Consider the following 16,418-nt stretch of genomic DNA (forward strand, 5'->3'; position numbering starts at 1 on the left):
CACAAAATTCATATTTCCTCAACGCACACAAATCCCTCCACGACCTGGGCCCAAGGTACCTCAACGACCGCCTGACCTTCTACACGCCCACCCGCCAGCTACGATCGGCGAACCTCGCCCTCGCCGTCGTGCCTCGCATCCAGAGAGCCACTGCCGGAGGAAGATCCTTCTCCTACCTAGCGGCTAAGACATGGAACTCCCTGCCCATCCACCTGCGGCTGACCCAGGACCACCTCGCCTTCAGGAAACAGCTCAAGACCTGGCTGTTCGAGCAGTAGCAGACCCCCCTCCCCAAGCGCCTTGAGACCCTTCTGGGTGAGTAGTGCGCGATATAAATGCCATGATTGATTGATCTCACCAAACAGGAGCAAGCCAGGCCGCAACAATAACTTCTATTAGTGGAGTATGCCATCATTCTTCACACAACGCACACATAACCCCCACTCAAGAAACCTGGAGGTAGACAAAGCCGGAAAACCATTAAGGACCCATAAACCAAAGCAACCAAAAAAATTAATTCAGCTAAAATTAGTTTTTTCTTTAATATGATGCACAGTCAATTCTACACATAATAAGTATTTTGTTTCAATTAAATCACATTATATCTGTCTGTACATGGTAGTAATGAGTGTATTTAAATATGTGTTTCGTGTAAACTAGAAATCTTTAACAACATTGTGTCTGATATGTTTGAGTCTGGGAACACCCTGAAAAGAATCCGCATAACTAATTGACTCTCACGGAAATATGGTTTTTAGGTGCACCCTAGGCGACAAAGGGGATTATCTCCGTCATTTGTGAGCGGAATGTCACCCAGCAGTACCCGCTATCACTTTACCACAAGCGGCACGAATAGCATCTCCCTCATCAAACCCTTCAGCTAGATTCATGCTGGCAGGGGACGTCTTTAGAGCCAAGATACCACAAGCACCAAACACCAAATAAAGCAGAAAGGAATGAAGGTGCACAACTCACGCTGAGCAACAGGAGGGGCGCAAAATGGTTACAGGAATGCACAGTCAGAGAGGCTGATGGAAACGAAACACAGAGGGGCGCAAAGAAGAGACAAAAAAGTATAAGGGAGGAGTCACATAGAAGGCTGGAGGACTGACTAGGAATGAACAACGAGGAATGAAAGAAGGGAGATAATACGCAAATACAGACTGACTAGAGACAAGAGAACACGTTTGTGAAGACACAGACCGTGACACAGAAGAACGAGGAAGCGCGCGCCCAAGGGGTGAAAGAAGCACACAGAACACCACGACACACCGATATGGACGTGGGCAGGCTGTCACCGTCGAGAAGGGCCATCTGCATCCTGGTGCTGGCCGGATTCTGGTGAGTGTGACCTCCAAGTAACCTTTCTCAGCTGCTTCGTGTCGCTGATGCTACTGTGTGTAGACTTGCAAGCTGATGCCCAAATAACTTCTGCTTGCTGATACTCAGCGTCACTGCACTTATGCAGAGGAGAGGGCCTTAATATGTAGCAGGGTTGACTAAATCATCCTGCAAGAAAGGGAAAATTATGTTGCATAATGCGGCACACTTTAAGATAGTTTTACCTCATTATTTAATTTTTGATTTGTTGTTAACACTGTCTGGGTACAGGTTACAACTCATTAGTGCCAGTTTAACACCCAAACATAGAAATAAGCAACAGAAGGGTAACCAGTCAACCAGCGCGGGAAAACATTTTGCTGCAATATTAGTAATTTATGGGTAAAATATGCAGATTATGCAGCAGATAATGGATATTGTAACAAATGCAGCAGATCCAAAATTATGCGGAAAAAGTTGCAGCCGCACAATCCCGTAACTCCAGAGGGCCTGCTGATCATACCGGCCTGCCTGCCGACCAGGGCTATTGTGGCCAGGAATGCTGAGGTATTTTCTCCCTTCTGTGAGCTAGAGGAGGTTGAGGAAGTGAATGCAAGAGGACAGCCAAGCCAGAGCTGAGCCACTGGTCCTCTTGTGAAGACAGGAAGCAAGCCACCGATAGGCAGAGAGCTTTCAGTGGGATGAAAAAAAAGTGGAGGGGTTCAAGTAATTGGGGGTGTGGCTTAAATATGAAATCTAAGGGGCATATTTACAGGCCCCTATCACCAAAGAAACGTCACTTTGAAAGACGTTCCAGAGGCGATATGAGCTTCGCTGTATTTACAAGGCAGCGTTAAGCTGCTTAACATGGCTTAGTGCTGCTTGTAAATAAGTCACCCCTTCAAACCATACTTCGTGTGAAAATGGAGGGCAATGGGTGTTGTGGTGGGCGCTCCACCGCACAGATATTGATTTTGTGAATTAAACATTACTGAGGCCTGTGCAAGGGGTAGTGCCTTCAGAGTTTTGAAATCACCCCTGTTATGTTCACTCCATGTTAGACATATATGTCCTTTTTGTCTCCACATGTCGTCTATCTGCATATCTTACACCTCACCTCTTTCCTCTTCAGCACCTGTTTTTCCTTCTCTCCTTCATGCACTTCCTCAAATATCCTTCGCTATATGCATACAAAACACTCACCTATTAGGTGTATCTTCTTTTTACTTCGGCTTGTACATATTTTTACAATTGTGTGTCTCAGAGAATTCGATGACCATCTATTCTGAATATCCTTTTGACCCACTGTAAGGCTCTGTGAGAAACTCACACTTCCCTCAGCCTGAACTCCAGAGCTCTCAACCCTTGGAGATAGCTCAGTTCAAAGTATGAACTATACAAGAGTAACATGCTAGATTAAAAAATACAGCAATATAACATCCTGGAAGTATCTCTCGAATTCCATAAGAGAGTCAGCCATGTGAAATATAAGCAGGATATAGATCGCTGAAATAAATTATCTTAATGAATTTTATGGTTTGGCTTGACAGTGCAGCTGTTACCAGACTATTATGTGCATATCACCAGGAGAGGGACCTGGAAGTCTGAAGTACATGTTTTGATTGGGCAGGCATTGCACACTACCACTAGCAAAGCGCTTGCCCTCCACACAGCTGTGATCATTTTGTTTATTGATTCCGCTGCTTGAGGGGGCACACATCTGCGCTCGCAGAGCTATTAAGGTGTCTTAAATAACTGGACAATGTATGCCATTTTTTCTCTGGCAGCAGCACAGATGGGAGAAAGGCAGGACCAGACTGGCCGTACCGGGCATGAGTCGATTTTTCCATGGGCTGGACGGGTGGGGCCACTGATTTGGCAGTGGGGGGGGGCTGTTTTTGGTACCGATGGCCGGTTTTGCAGCCGGGCTGCAATATCGGCCCCCAGTAACAAAAGCAGAAGTGCGGCTTCACACTAGCACCCATGCCCCCATCCAACCGTATTGCAAGGGCTGCTTTGTGTTCTTAGACTGGCCCTGGAGGAAGGCACTCATTAACCTACGTTAACCTACGGATTATTAGTTCTGTTTTTACAGTGCATTCATAAGCCTAACCTATTGGCATTGTCCTTGTTTGTTTCATTACTTGCTGATGCTCTATCCTTGTCAGCTGGAGTGCAGCACCCCATTGCAGTTTGTTCTATGGCTGTACTTTGCAGCTTGAAAAGGCTAAGAATAGAAACTATTTTTTAAAATTAAACTTTAAAACTTTTTTTATAGTAATCAGTTTTATTAAACATTGCACTGTGTGAATTATTGAAATATGCATTTCATTGTAATTATTGGCCACATTGTAACAAAGAAAATACATTTGCTTTATCAATGTTGGTATCCTGATTCCCTCATCAATACAATACAAGGCTCACTTAAAAAAAAAAAAAATATTGGTCCTTTAACAGAGTCAGTAGGTCTGCTTTCCTGACAACCATGCTCTGCCCTCAAACCCCCTCCCCATGGCTCGGTGCAAAAGGGAGACTGGGCACCCGCGGCGGATGGGTCAAGGTCTGACCTAGAGCCAGCCCCATGAAGGGTACAGTCGAGGCCTTACACGGTGTGGGATTGCCTGCCGACGAGGGGTTTGATGCTATCTCTGCCTCCTGGGCAGGCCTGGCCGCCCACCCCATGGCATGCACTGCCAAAGGCCATGCACAACATGGGATTGGCGTTACATATGACAATAACATTTTGCTTTACGTTGGGGTGCCAGAGAGCCAGTGTGTAAGATTGCTCCACATCTGTGAGGCTTCTGCAGGGTGTGAAAATAAGCCATCATCGTCCTGCCTCATCCAGTGCTCTTCAGAGGTGCCAAGGGAGTTCTCCACCCCATGTGGTGCCATTACTGATCTACTTTTAAGCCCCTATACCAGCAAACCATAAGCTCCTCTGTATCGCGGCCCATGACTGTGCTGACAGTGGCAGCCAGCTGCGATTGAGCAAGGCCTCATGGCATCCTCTTTGGACTCTTTGTCACCTGGTTGCAGCAATCGACTGGCCACTGAACGACTCCACGTGGGATCGGGGAACTATGGGCGGCCCCCACAGGTGAGGAGAGGCTGGGGGCTGGGAGAAGGGAGGGACCCTAAAGGCGCGGCCTACTGCTGATTGGAAGCCTGAGAGCACGGGGGCTGGCTGCCTGAACCTGTGCCTTTGCTCTGCGGCGTTGACATCAGAGATGGTTTCCCCGGGTAGTGCCATGCTACTACCCTGACCTTTGATGCCATCGGGCCCCGGGGGATTCTGGATTGCTAACTGGTGTGGCTGACTTCTCTGTTACATCCAGCGCTGTTGCAGCTGCCCAGCCTGAACAGGGAGCCATGAAGGGAGCCATGACCTGACTCTGGCCATATTAAAAGAGGCATTGCATTGGGGGCAGAGAGGGCCCCTGATCACTGCTGCCCAGGTGCCATTCTTCAGCATATTTGCATCTTTGACGCTTGATTGTAAGAGCAGTGGGTTGGATGGCTCAAGTCCATGGTTGTGAATGTGGCCCTGACATGCTGAAGATATCGCTTTGACGAAGGTACTGTGTCTGCTAATGCTCCCCACGCTTGCTCTGTTAGTGGGGTTGAGGTGAGACCCGGTCTCTCCTTTCAGGTTTGCAACATCAACATCCCTCTCCTGGCTGCATCATGAGGATATGGATATTTGTTGCTGATCTGGTTGGCCCCTAGAGGCGAATACTAACCCTCTCCTGGTGGGGGGCTCTGGACTGAACAGACAGGAGTGTCATCCATTGACCTGCACTTTCACTGGTTGTAGTGGCCAAGCGTGGCTGGGGTGTACACCTGGAGATCCTATTTCAACTGGTGGGTACACCTTGCTTGTGACTACTGGCACACACATCCCTGCCCACATATTGTTTCTTTGGCCCGGGTTCGTGGTGGAACCTGCCCGCATACACTCTGCAACCCCTTCTATCTACTGACATCTTGGGGCCCTCTGCTACTGTACCCTGTGATCTGCTCGTGGAGGTGTCCTGCCCTTGACTCCGCTCTTGTCCTAGAACCCTCTGGAGCTATACAGCTGAGAGTGTGATGGGCAAATCCTAGGGTCGTTAGGCAAACTCCAACATGCACAAACTGGAGAAACACGATGGCCATTTGAAGGAGGCAGAACATCCCATATCCACAGCGGAGGATATTGTCTCATTTGAATGTGACACCTTGCTCAGCATGCAGAACATTCTGAAGATCATAGCAGCAGAAAGACCTAGAGGCATAGTCCCACTGAAATAATCTTCAAATTGTGGGTGTGTTGGAATTCACAGGCAAGATAGAAGAATATGTGGAGAAGCTACTTGTTATTCTGTTTTGTGCTGACTCCTTCTCAAAGCTCCTCATAGTAGCATGTATGCTTTGCACCCTGGTGGCCCTGCCACCTCTGGTTGCCCGGCACACCCAAGTGTTGCCAGACTCTTTAATTATTGGTACACAACAATGTTCTACACTTGGCCAGAAAATGATGCCCCCTGCAATTTAATGGCAACAAAGTGACACTGTACCCAGTTTTCACAATGATTGTTTCAGGAGGCAAGACATAAACTCATTCCAGTCAAACAGAAGCTATGCAAGGCTGCCATCCCATAGGCCATGCTCTATCCGGCCCGCCTACGCATATCCTTTCAGGGAATGGATCATTTTCCTACAAATCCTCAATTAGTTGCAGACTTCTTACGCCGAAACTCTGCACGTATGCCTGCTGAGAAATCTCTGGCCACTTTGCCACTTGCTTCCTCTCCAGCATCAGACTGCGATGACTATGCTCCTTCCCTTACAATTCTTCAGTGGTACTGCCTGTCCCATGTTCTGGCTAGTTATTGCCCTCCAGATGTTCTCCTCCCTCAGTGCATCTTCTATGGTCCACTAGAGCTGTCACTTATTTGCTGCTTTTAACTGGATAAAGCTACACTGGGTGTCCCTGGACACCCACGTTACTCACCCTGCTGCCTCTCTGGATGTACCCTGCAGGCTATCTCTGACTGCATTTGTACCCATTACTAATTCTTCCTCCTTTTTATCTTTTTGTCTCTATAGTGGTTTATCAGTTGCCATTCATGCACTGCTATTTAGTTTTTGGTATCTGGTTGAATGTTTGTATTGGGCCGTCAGTGTGGGAGCGGGGAAAACGGAATGTCAAGTGTCCCCTGTGGATCCCCTTGTCACCCTCCCTATGTTAGCCTAACTATGCATGTTGTAGGCTGCACTTGCCTTGCACATGTTACAAAACATCATGTTTGTTTATGTGACAAGTGTTATTTTTAAAATAGACTGCGCATGTTTTCGTAGTTTGTTCTTCTGCTGTGATTTAGTCGAAACAGCAGATACAAGGTCAAAGAACATTTCTCTTTGACATTTTCTGTGGTCGGACACTTGCACCTGGACATATTAGAAAAATCCAGCTGTTGTTTTTGTACCTAAATGTTTTATCATACAATTCGGGACTCATGATTTTGAAACACACAGATTGGAGACTTGCAGGCAGAGCAAAGGTCCTGAGACTGAAATGCTGCTCATCCCAGAGATCTAAAGTCTATAATCATGTAGCTTCTGTAGTGAAAGTGGGGTTAGGCTAATTTATCAGCTGATATAACAGGGCTTTTTTTAATCATATATGGTCTTTTATTCATGCTGATGACATTACCGACATGTATATGTTTTCTTATTGTGGCGCAGTTATTGCATACTAGAGCACAATAGTTTCAAGAAATATTGTTAGCTTTTTTTGTGTCTCTTTTCAACTTTAATGTGGACAAGTATGAGTGAGAGAATGAAAGTGATTGGCCAGCTACTGCCATCCCTGACAGGGCTGATAGTGTTGTGTTTTGAGGTACCAAATCATTTGTCTCTTTGGAAAGGTTAGGAGGGCAAGAAAGGCACTATAATCCAGTTGGGTGCGGGACCATAAATACTGATGTGGTATGGTGACTCAGTCCCTACATACTGATGTTCTATGATTCCAAGCTTACGCGTCTCTCCATGCTCCCCGAAACTGATCTCATGGAAGGTGCGGAAAGGCACAGACATACTGTTTCAGGCAATATATAAAAATAACTTTGTCATAGTGGAATATTGCGCGCCTACTTGCATTTCCTACCTGGACTTGTCGCGAAGGGGAAACTTCTGCCTTGGGGGAATCCTGGTTGCTCCACTCGACATCACCGACGCCGTGAGGGGAACGGCATAACAGGAACCACATTTCCCAGTGTGCCACGCTCCCGGCGCAGCGGGTGACGTCACCTCGGTCGGCCAGAACACCTCAAAAGCCGCCGGGTGCCACCGCAGCGCGGGACGCGCGCCTACTTGCATTTCCTACCTGGACTTGTCGCGAAGGGGAAACTTCTGCCTTGGGGGAATCCTGGTTGCTCCACTCGACATCACCGACGCCGTGAGGGGAACGGCATAACAGGAACCACATTTCCCAGTGTGCCACGCTCCCGGCGCAGCGGGTGACGTCACCTCGGTCGGCCAGAACACCTCAAAAGCCGCCGGGTGCCACCGCAGCGCGGGACGCGCGCCTACTTGCATTTCCTACCTGGACTTGTCGCGAAGGGGAAACTTCTGCCTTGGGGGAATCCTGGTTGCTCCACTCGACATCACCGACGCCGTGAGGGGAACGGCATAACAGGAACCACATTTCCCAGTGTGCCACGCTCCCGGCGCAGCGGGTGACGTCACCTCGGTCGGCCAGAACACCTCAAAAGCCGCCGGGTGCCACCGCAGCGCGGGACGCGCGCCTACTTGCATTTCCTACCTGGACTTGTCGCGAAGGGGAAACTTCTGCCTTGGGGGAATCCTGGTTGCTCCACTCGACATCACCGACGCCGTGAGGGGAACGGCATAACAGGAACCACATTTCCCAGTGTGCCACGCTCCCGGCGCAGCGGGTGACGTCACCTCGGTCGGCCAGAACACCTCAAAAGCCGCCGGGTGCCACCGCAGCGCGGGACGCGTGCGGGCAGCGCCCGGGCGAAGCCCGGGCCAAGGGCGGGCCCGTCCTTGCCCGTCACTGACCGGACCAGACCGGGCTGGGCCATCCCTCTAGCATCAGTCCAACGCGCTCAAGGGACTCTGAGCAACGCCTCCCCTGTGGTTATAGAGGTTTAGTCAGGTTTCTTAAGGGAGCTTGTCCTACAAAAAACGCCTATAACACTTGATGTGAGAAAGCGCCCTGCGGACGTATCAACTATCAAGTACTTCCGTTCAGTGGACTTGCTCAAACCCGCCAGAAGTTCGGGTAAGACTGTTTTGCGGACACTCACTTTTGCTACTCCATTTTGTATCCTCTATCTTGGACGCTCTATTCCTCTAACTGTTGCTCCACTGATTTCCCCCTCATATTTGGTGTCTTGTTATCCCCACTTTGAGCCTGAGCTGTTTTAGCTTATCCTAGTAAAGCAGCATAATGATTACGAGGGGTAGCAAAAATGGTCCTACACATGTAACAGGCCCAATCGATCAATATATCACCAGAGCGAATGAGGCCATTAACCAAGGCATATCACTTCTTGAGCGTAGGGTGTCCCAAGACCTGGCCATGGCAAGACGCTCTTCCTTGGGGGCACTAGCTCTATCCAAGTCTCCTGTAAACCAAAGGGAGTCTAGGCCCCTAATGTTAGTGCAGGCCGAGACACATGGAGTTCCTAATACTGTTGATCTCTCGGCATCATTAACATCTTTAGACTCACAATCTAGCACGACCCTTGCTAGGACGCCAGCCCTCCTGAGGAGCCCTGGCCAGGCGCCCCCGATTACTAATGTGTCAAGGAGCAATGGGGAAGGTGCTATCCCCAAATTTAAGAAGGCTATGGAGGCAACCAAGCGCAAATGCAAATCTACCAAAATAGCCCCTACTTCTCACCAACACAGAACCAGTATCCTCAGTCAGGGAGGACCGATGGATGCTCCAGCCTCCCCTTTGAATTCAATTATGCCTGGGGTTTCTACAAGATTGGGAGAGGGGTGCAGGATTTGTGAGGCCAATGATCATCTTTTGTCCAGAATGGATGATCTTATTAAATCTCTTTTACGACCTTTGGAACTGTCACTCCTGAACATTGAAAAATTGTTGACATCTGGGAATAAATCTCTCTCGACTATACCTCCTAATGCAGGGTTAGGCGGCGAGCTGACTGTTTCTAGGGAACCCTTCAACCCACCCACCGGGTTGGGCTCGTTATTATTATCATCTAATGACTCGAATAAAGGATCTGAGCCACTCATGGGTGATTGTAGGAAGGCTGCTGAACCAGCCAAACCCCAACCCCCAGTTGCTAATTTGAATTCTGTTCCATCCAAATTCCCTGGGAGAACGAACAATAATTCTGACAACGACAGGGATTCGAACGGCCAGCACTTAAATTTACCACCTGAATCTGACCCCTATGTCATCATAATGACAGGTGTCCCAGTCCTAAGGCCCAGTATGGAGGAACCCCTGGACTCCCTAAAAAACAAGGTTCAACACTGGCTCACCCAAAACAGACCGCTCCCACCTTCTTGCGCAAGTAAAATCCTAATGGTACGCAGGGTGTCCTGGGTAGGTGGTGGAAAAAAGCGGGTCCGCGGGGATTGTGTTGTCGTAAATTTTGACAATCCATACACAGCGGAATATATCTGCCGCCGTGCCAGAAGTGCTAAGCAGGATGAAATTGAGACACGAAGGCTTTCCTTCTTCTATCCTCCCCCTTATTGTTATCCTGATTTACTAAGGGATGGTCTTAAGGACTCCAAGTGGGCTGGCAATAGGGCGTGGGATGGCTGGCAGGTCCAAAGGGGTAGGACGGTACCTTTCACCTTAGGTTGGAGTGACTTGCCATTGTCCAATAGATTTAGTTGCCTGGACTTGGTGGATTGACCATCAACATCTACAAGCCAGAGTATGGTGGCTTCGGACCACATCCCTACCAGCTTTTCATTATCCACTGATGATTACCCAAACATTCTTACAGACACTATTCCCACTCCCTCGATCCAGAAGCCGGCCATTTATGCTCCCTCGCAGGTTTCACACACAAGTCCATGCGCAACTTTAATAACGGCTGCCCCCACATCTTTCGTTGGTTGCCCTAGCTCACCCAAAATTTATTCTTATCACTCATTGGATACGATGAAGAGCCCGAGCCTCTCGTCTTCTCACGATGTGGCCATACGCGCTGGTGAGGTAACCAACACTACCAATCCAACTCCCAATATAGGAGCGACAACTCCAAGCCAGGGAAAGGACCAAATTGTGCCTCTGAAGGTTGCCAGTTGGAATATTGCTGGTCTGGCGAGAAACTTAGCCATCCCTGAGTGGAACGCATTTATTGAAACCTGTGGGATTTGCCTGTTCCAAGAAACGTGGTGTTTAGAACCACAGCATAAACTGGGCTTTACTACCTATTTTGTCCCAGCTGTTCGATCCAAGGAGGGTAAGGGCCGCCCTTCTGGCGGGCTCTTAATTTGGATAAGCATTTCCCTGCGGTGTTCAGCTAAAAGCATTGCCACTATCTCCCCAGATTTACAGAGACTATCACTTCGAGGCCCGAGTGGAGGGCCGGAACTCGAAATACTGAATATCTATGTTAGAGGCTCTAGGGGCGGAGGATCCACTCTCCCCCTAACTGGCATTGATGAGGAACTCAAAAATTGTGGTTCAAATTCCCTTGTCCTACTAGCGGGGGATTTTAATTGTACTTTCGAACCGCTCGCAGTTGAGGATGTGTTGGGTTGTAGAGATGACGATGCTAGAAGAGGCATTCCATCTTTGTCCATCGCTCCAATTAAAAGATGGTCTCAAAACGCCATAGACCTTAACGCGCTCTGTCTAGAATACGGTTTGAGAGCTACTAATGGCAGATCTAAATCTGATCAAAAGGGGGCACATACATTTAATAGAATAGGCCATTCGTCCAGGATCGACTATGCCATGTTGAACTTCTGCCTGTGGCCCTTCCTGGAGGATATGGAGGTTCGTCCGTCTATAGAAAGTGACCACAACCCCCTGCTTTTATCCTTCTCTCATTTGTGGAAGAGCAGCCCCTCTATCCTATTTCCTCATGTGTGGAAATCCTCACACGAAGTATGTCCTACTAACTGTGGCAGGCGCCTGAAGTGGAAGACGTTCAGTGGTAACGAGACCAAGATGCGGGAGGCACAACTAGTAATGGCTAATATCTCATTGCGCCTTCATTCCCCTCCATAAGTGCACTAGAGGTATCTGTAGCTTTTGCCCAAACCACCAAGGCTATAGGTGACCTATTTATAGCCAAGAATGCGGGTAAGGGGGCTAAGGGAGACTCAAGGAAGGGCCCATTCGGTTGGTTTACAGACTCTTGTCGATTAGCTAAAAGGGAACTATTAAAATCTGTAAAAGCCAAGAACAGAAATTTAGTATGTATAGCCAGGGGCAACTATAAGAGAGCTCTAGCAAAAGCAAAGGCAGATTGGGAAGACCAGTTTTGGCGTGATCTCAAAGCCGCAAGCGCAAGAAAAGATGCAAAGGGCTTTTGGGACCTCTTGAGATCCAGGGAGAAACCGGTGGACTCAATGATTACTTGTAATGTCCCAGAGACTGCATGGGTTGATCACTTCACTAAACTTTACTCAACGCCTCAGGAAGCGGGGGCGACCCTGAGTCCCTGTCATCCTTACGACTTTGCCCAACTTAAGGATGAGCTTCAGTTTACACCTAAGGAAGTGGAGGGGGCAGTAAATAATTTGGTCCCCAATAAAGCAGCAGGCCTGGACGGAATTCCCGGAGACCTGCTACGCGCTAACCCAGATCATTGGGGAAAACTTATCTCTGCCCTACTAAATTCCAACTTCGAAGGGGCATCTCTTCCGACCTCATGGAAGGGTGCTGAGGTCGTTCCTATTTTCAAGAAAGGCTGTCGGAACGACCCGGCCAACTACCGTCCAATAAGTCTTCTAGACACTTCTCAAAAGGTGGCTGGTAAGGTGGTTTTAACCAGGATATTGCAGTGGGTGGAGGACAAGGGCATCCTCTCTGATTTCCAGGCAGGGTTCAGAGTAGGCACGGGGACAATTGAGCAATCCTTCAGATTAATGATGCTTTACTGGAAGGTCGTTCTCCTGGCTAGGGGCAGTCTATATCTCGCCTTTATAGACTTGCGGACTGCCTTCGACCTAGTTCCCCGTAGCCAACTCTGGAGAGTATTAAACGAACTGGGTATTCCACCCTATTTGCTAAACCTGCTAATAAATCTACATGCGGACAACTTTGCTCAGATCAGGTGGGGTAGCCAGGGGCAAAAAACAGCATGCATCCCTGTAAATAGAGGGGTACGCCAGGGATGTGTTCTTGCTCCTACTTTGTTTTCCTTATACGTTAATGGAGTGGTGGAGCACCTGCTCCAACATCCAGCAGATGCACCATCCCTGGCTGGCAAAAGAATACCTACCCTCCTATTCGCAGATGACACCCTCCTGATCTCAAAATCCCCGGCAGGTCTGCAGAGCTTGCTAACCAATTTTAAGTCCTTCTGTGATGCAAGAGGGTTGGTCATTAACACTGCAAAGACAAAGTATCTGGTCCTTAATCCCCCTAAAAAACTGGCCAAACCACCGACATTAGATTCTGTCGCGCTGGAGAGAGTCTCAGAGTTCGATTATCTGGGCGTCCGACTCTGTGACTCTATGAGCTGGAACTGCCACCTCCAAAAGATGTTGTTGACACATAAGAGGGTAGTGGGGGCCTTGCTTAAGGAACATCGCGCCTCATCCTTAAAACCTATCGCTGCTGTTCTGGACATTTACAAGGCAAAGGCTGTAAGCGCCGCTCTTTATGGAGCTGAACTTTGGGGGGTCCAAAAGGCAGATCTTCTTTCTCGTTCAGAAAACAAATTTCTAAAAGATCTAATGAGGCTTCCCTATAGTACCCCAAACCTCCCCTTGTTCCTGGACACAGGAATCCGCCCATTGAGAGACCATGCAAGGCTTCGCCCTCTTCTCTTATGGGCAAGAATTTGGAGAACGCCAGAACTATCCAGCTACGCAGACGGCCTAACCGACGTGCTGGGTTCATCAGCCTGGGCCAAGATTCCTTGGTTGAGGGAAGTCAAGCGTCTTCTCTACAACCTTGGCCTCGGCGAATATTGGACCAACAGATCTGCTCCTCCTAAGTTGGAGCTGAAAAAGATTTATTGGGCCTGGGTAGCGGGTACTAGAAATAGTGATGCCAATCTATGTAGGACATCCATGGATTTTCTCCTAATTAAGGATGTGGGTTTCTGCGAACCTTATCTGGACACTGTTACAAACCGCAAGGATAGGGCTTTGTACTTTCAATTTAGAATAGGTTTACTCCCTGTTGGTGAACTGACATCTAGGTGGAAGGCCCCAAGCCAGACAATCTCTTCCTGTCCCTTTTGCGAAAACAGGCTTGAGTCTGTGCCCCATTTACTGGTTGAATGTTTGGCTTATTCAGCCCCCCGAAGGAGATGGCTTAAGCCTCTTTGCAGAATATTGGGCACCAGGTTCCATATAGAGGCCATCCGAATACTAAAAAGTGACCCCCGTCCCCTTTTTGTTTGTGGGTTAGCCAAGTTCCTTGGTTGGGCTTGGCGTATCAGATCAATTAGGCTTGCTTATCTCGTTTAATTTGTTTTTATTCTAGTTCTCTGGCTTTTATCTAATTTATCAACACCAGTAGCGGATCTGAATTGTTTGGTCTTTTCGCAATGTACTGATGTTTTTTAAAATTTTAATGTGTGTATTTTACATGTATGCTTTTAAGATATATCTATATCGAAATAAAGCCTTTGATTGATTGATTGATTCCAAGCATAGTCTGTTCCTGAGCAGAATCCCTGCAACAGGAATTGCTTAATGTTTTAAATGGTGCTGACTACGCTGCAATTGACACTGTAAAGTACTGCTGTCTTAAACCTACTGACTTCTCACCATATCTGCTCCCCTCCCTGGCTTAGCATGACCAATGTAACCAGAGCTGATGTTGCCCCCTCCCAAGCACCCTTTAAATGCGTCACATGGAACATTAAGGGACTGGGAGAGCCGCATAATCAGCGGCACATCCTGTCAGATCTATATAGACATGGCACCCACATTGCTCTGTTCTAAAAGACTCATTTTGGTACTGCAATTGGTAAAACCTTCGTAGACAGATGGACTTATCACAGACTATGATCCACATATTCCTCATATGCTAGTGGTATAGTTAGCCTCATATGCAAGGGAGTACCATGCATACTACAGGGGTCCTTATGCGATGCATAAGCTACACAATAATGTAGGGGAAATTATTCTCTCATGCCATTACTATTGTAAATTGATATGGGCCTAACCCAACTTCCCCCACTTTGTTTGATTCCCTATGGGGCCAATTCACATCCATAGGTCTGTCTTTGTTACTGTGGGGCAGTGACTTTAATACAGTTCTAACTTTAGACATGGATCACTCACATATACCATCCACCTACTGCAGCATCACCTCCCACCACCTTCAATCAATCAATCAGCAATATGTAGAGCACTCCTTATTGCCCATGAGGGTATCTAGGAGCTGGAGGGTGGGGGGCTGCTGCTGGGAGTTATCAGTCAAACATCCAGGTTTTTAGGCCATCTCTGAACCTTGGTAGGGTGGGTGCATTCCGGAAGTGTAGTGGGAGGCCATTCCAGGTCTTAGCAGTCAGGTAGGAGAAGGTGCGACTATTGCTTCTGCTTTTGTGGAAGTGGGGCATGAGGGAGAGAGAGGAGGGGCGTAGTTGTTTGGCTGGTTGTTGAAAGGTTAGTCTGTAGTTGAGGTAGGCTGGTCCTTTGTTGGACAGGGCCTTGTAGGCGTGGGTAAGCAGTTTGAACTTGCACCTTTTTTGAACAGGGAGCAAGTGGAGCGCTCTGAGGTGGGGGTGTCGTGGGCTCTTCTTGGGAGGTCGAGTATGAGCCTGGCTGCAGCATTTTGAATGGTTTACAGTCTGTTAATAGTTGTGAGGTGATGCCCACGTAGAGGGAATTTTAGTAGTCGAGGCAGCTGATAATGAGGGCTTGAGTGACGGTGCATCTGGTGTTGATGGGGAACCATTTGAATGTTTCCTGGAGCAAGCTGAGGGTGAGGAAGCAAGATGCTTAGACAGTGTTATCTGCTTCTTCATGGTGAGCTTGTTGTTGAGTATGAAACAGAGGTTTCTGGCGTGGTCTGTGGGATTGGTCGACGGGCCCAGCTCCACTGGCCACCAAGAGTCGTCCTATGAGAAGGTATTGCTGCTGAAGAGAGTTTGAGGCATGTGTTTTGCATCCAACTGATTACTCTGGTCATGCAACTGTGGAATTTGGTTTGGTGTTAGTGGTGTTTAAGGATAGGGAGAGAATGAGCTGAGTGTCATCATCGTATAATATGATGTTCATACCATAGGATTTGACAGCGTGGCCAGAAGGTCATGTATGTGTTGAACAGGGTTGGAGTCATCGAGGACCCTTGGGTAACGCTACAAATTGTGTTCTTTGGGCCTGAGGTGGAAGGTGGGAGGAGGACTGGGTTCTTCCAGTGAGGAAGGAAGCAATCCATTTAAGGGCATATCCTTGGATCCTATCTGATGGAGGGTGTAGTGTGCCACAGAGTTAACGCCTGCGGAGAGGTCAACAAGACTTAGGACTGGGGTATCTTCCTGGTCTAGGAGAGATCGGATGTCACACGTGGCTGTGCTTAGGTCAGTTTCTGTGCTGTGATTAGCGTGGAATACTTATTGGGATGGACCCAGGAGGCTGTTGATCTACAGGGCATTGGAGAGTTGGCAGTTTATTGCTTTCTCCAGGTCTTTAGCCAGGAACAGTAGCAGGGAGATGGTCCAGTACTTCGTCAGTTCTTCTGGGTAAGAGGTGTGTTTTAGCAGAGCTTTTTCTTCTGCATGTTTCCATCTCTCTGGAATGAGGCAGAGGTAATGGATGAGTTTAGGGTGGTGGTGAGTTCCTTACTGATTAAGTTGCTCTCCAGGTTGAACATGTGGTGGGGGCAGAGGTCTCTGGGTGCTCCTCAGTGGATGGAGCTCTTGATAGGACCGGTGGTTTGTGTGGTTAGCTGATCCCAC

General features: G+C 48.3%; 1 protein-coding gene across 2 annotated transcripts in view; it reads left to right on the forward strand.

Moving 5' to 3' along the window:
- The first annotated feature begins 1,149 nt into the window (after positions 1 to 1,149).
- LOC146839638 (uncharacterized) overlaps positions 1,150 to 16,418 on the forward strand; it is a 524,113-nt gene continuing 508,844 nt past the window's right edge. For both annotated transcript variants that reach the window (XM_085650373.1, XM_085650374.1), the window contains exon 1: positions 1,150 to 1,341. In XM_085650373.1, coding sequence (XP_085506499.1) covers positions 1,277 to 1,341 — 65 coding nt within the window. In that variant the 5' untranslated portion in view covers positions 1,150 to 1,276. The remainder of the gene's footprint in view (positions 1,342 to 16,418) is intronic.

The sequence above is a fragment of the Triturus cristatus genome, chromosome 4_1 (assembly GCF_964204655.1).
Source record: "Triturus cristatus chromosome 4_1, aTriCri1.1, whole genome shotgun sequence".
Classification (NCBI taxonomy): Eukaryota; Metazoa; Chordata; class Amphibia; order Caudata; family Salamandridae; genus Triturus; species Triturus cristatus.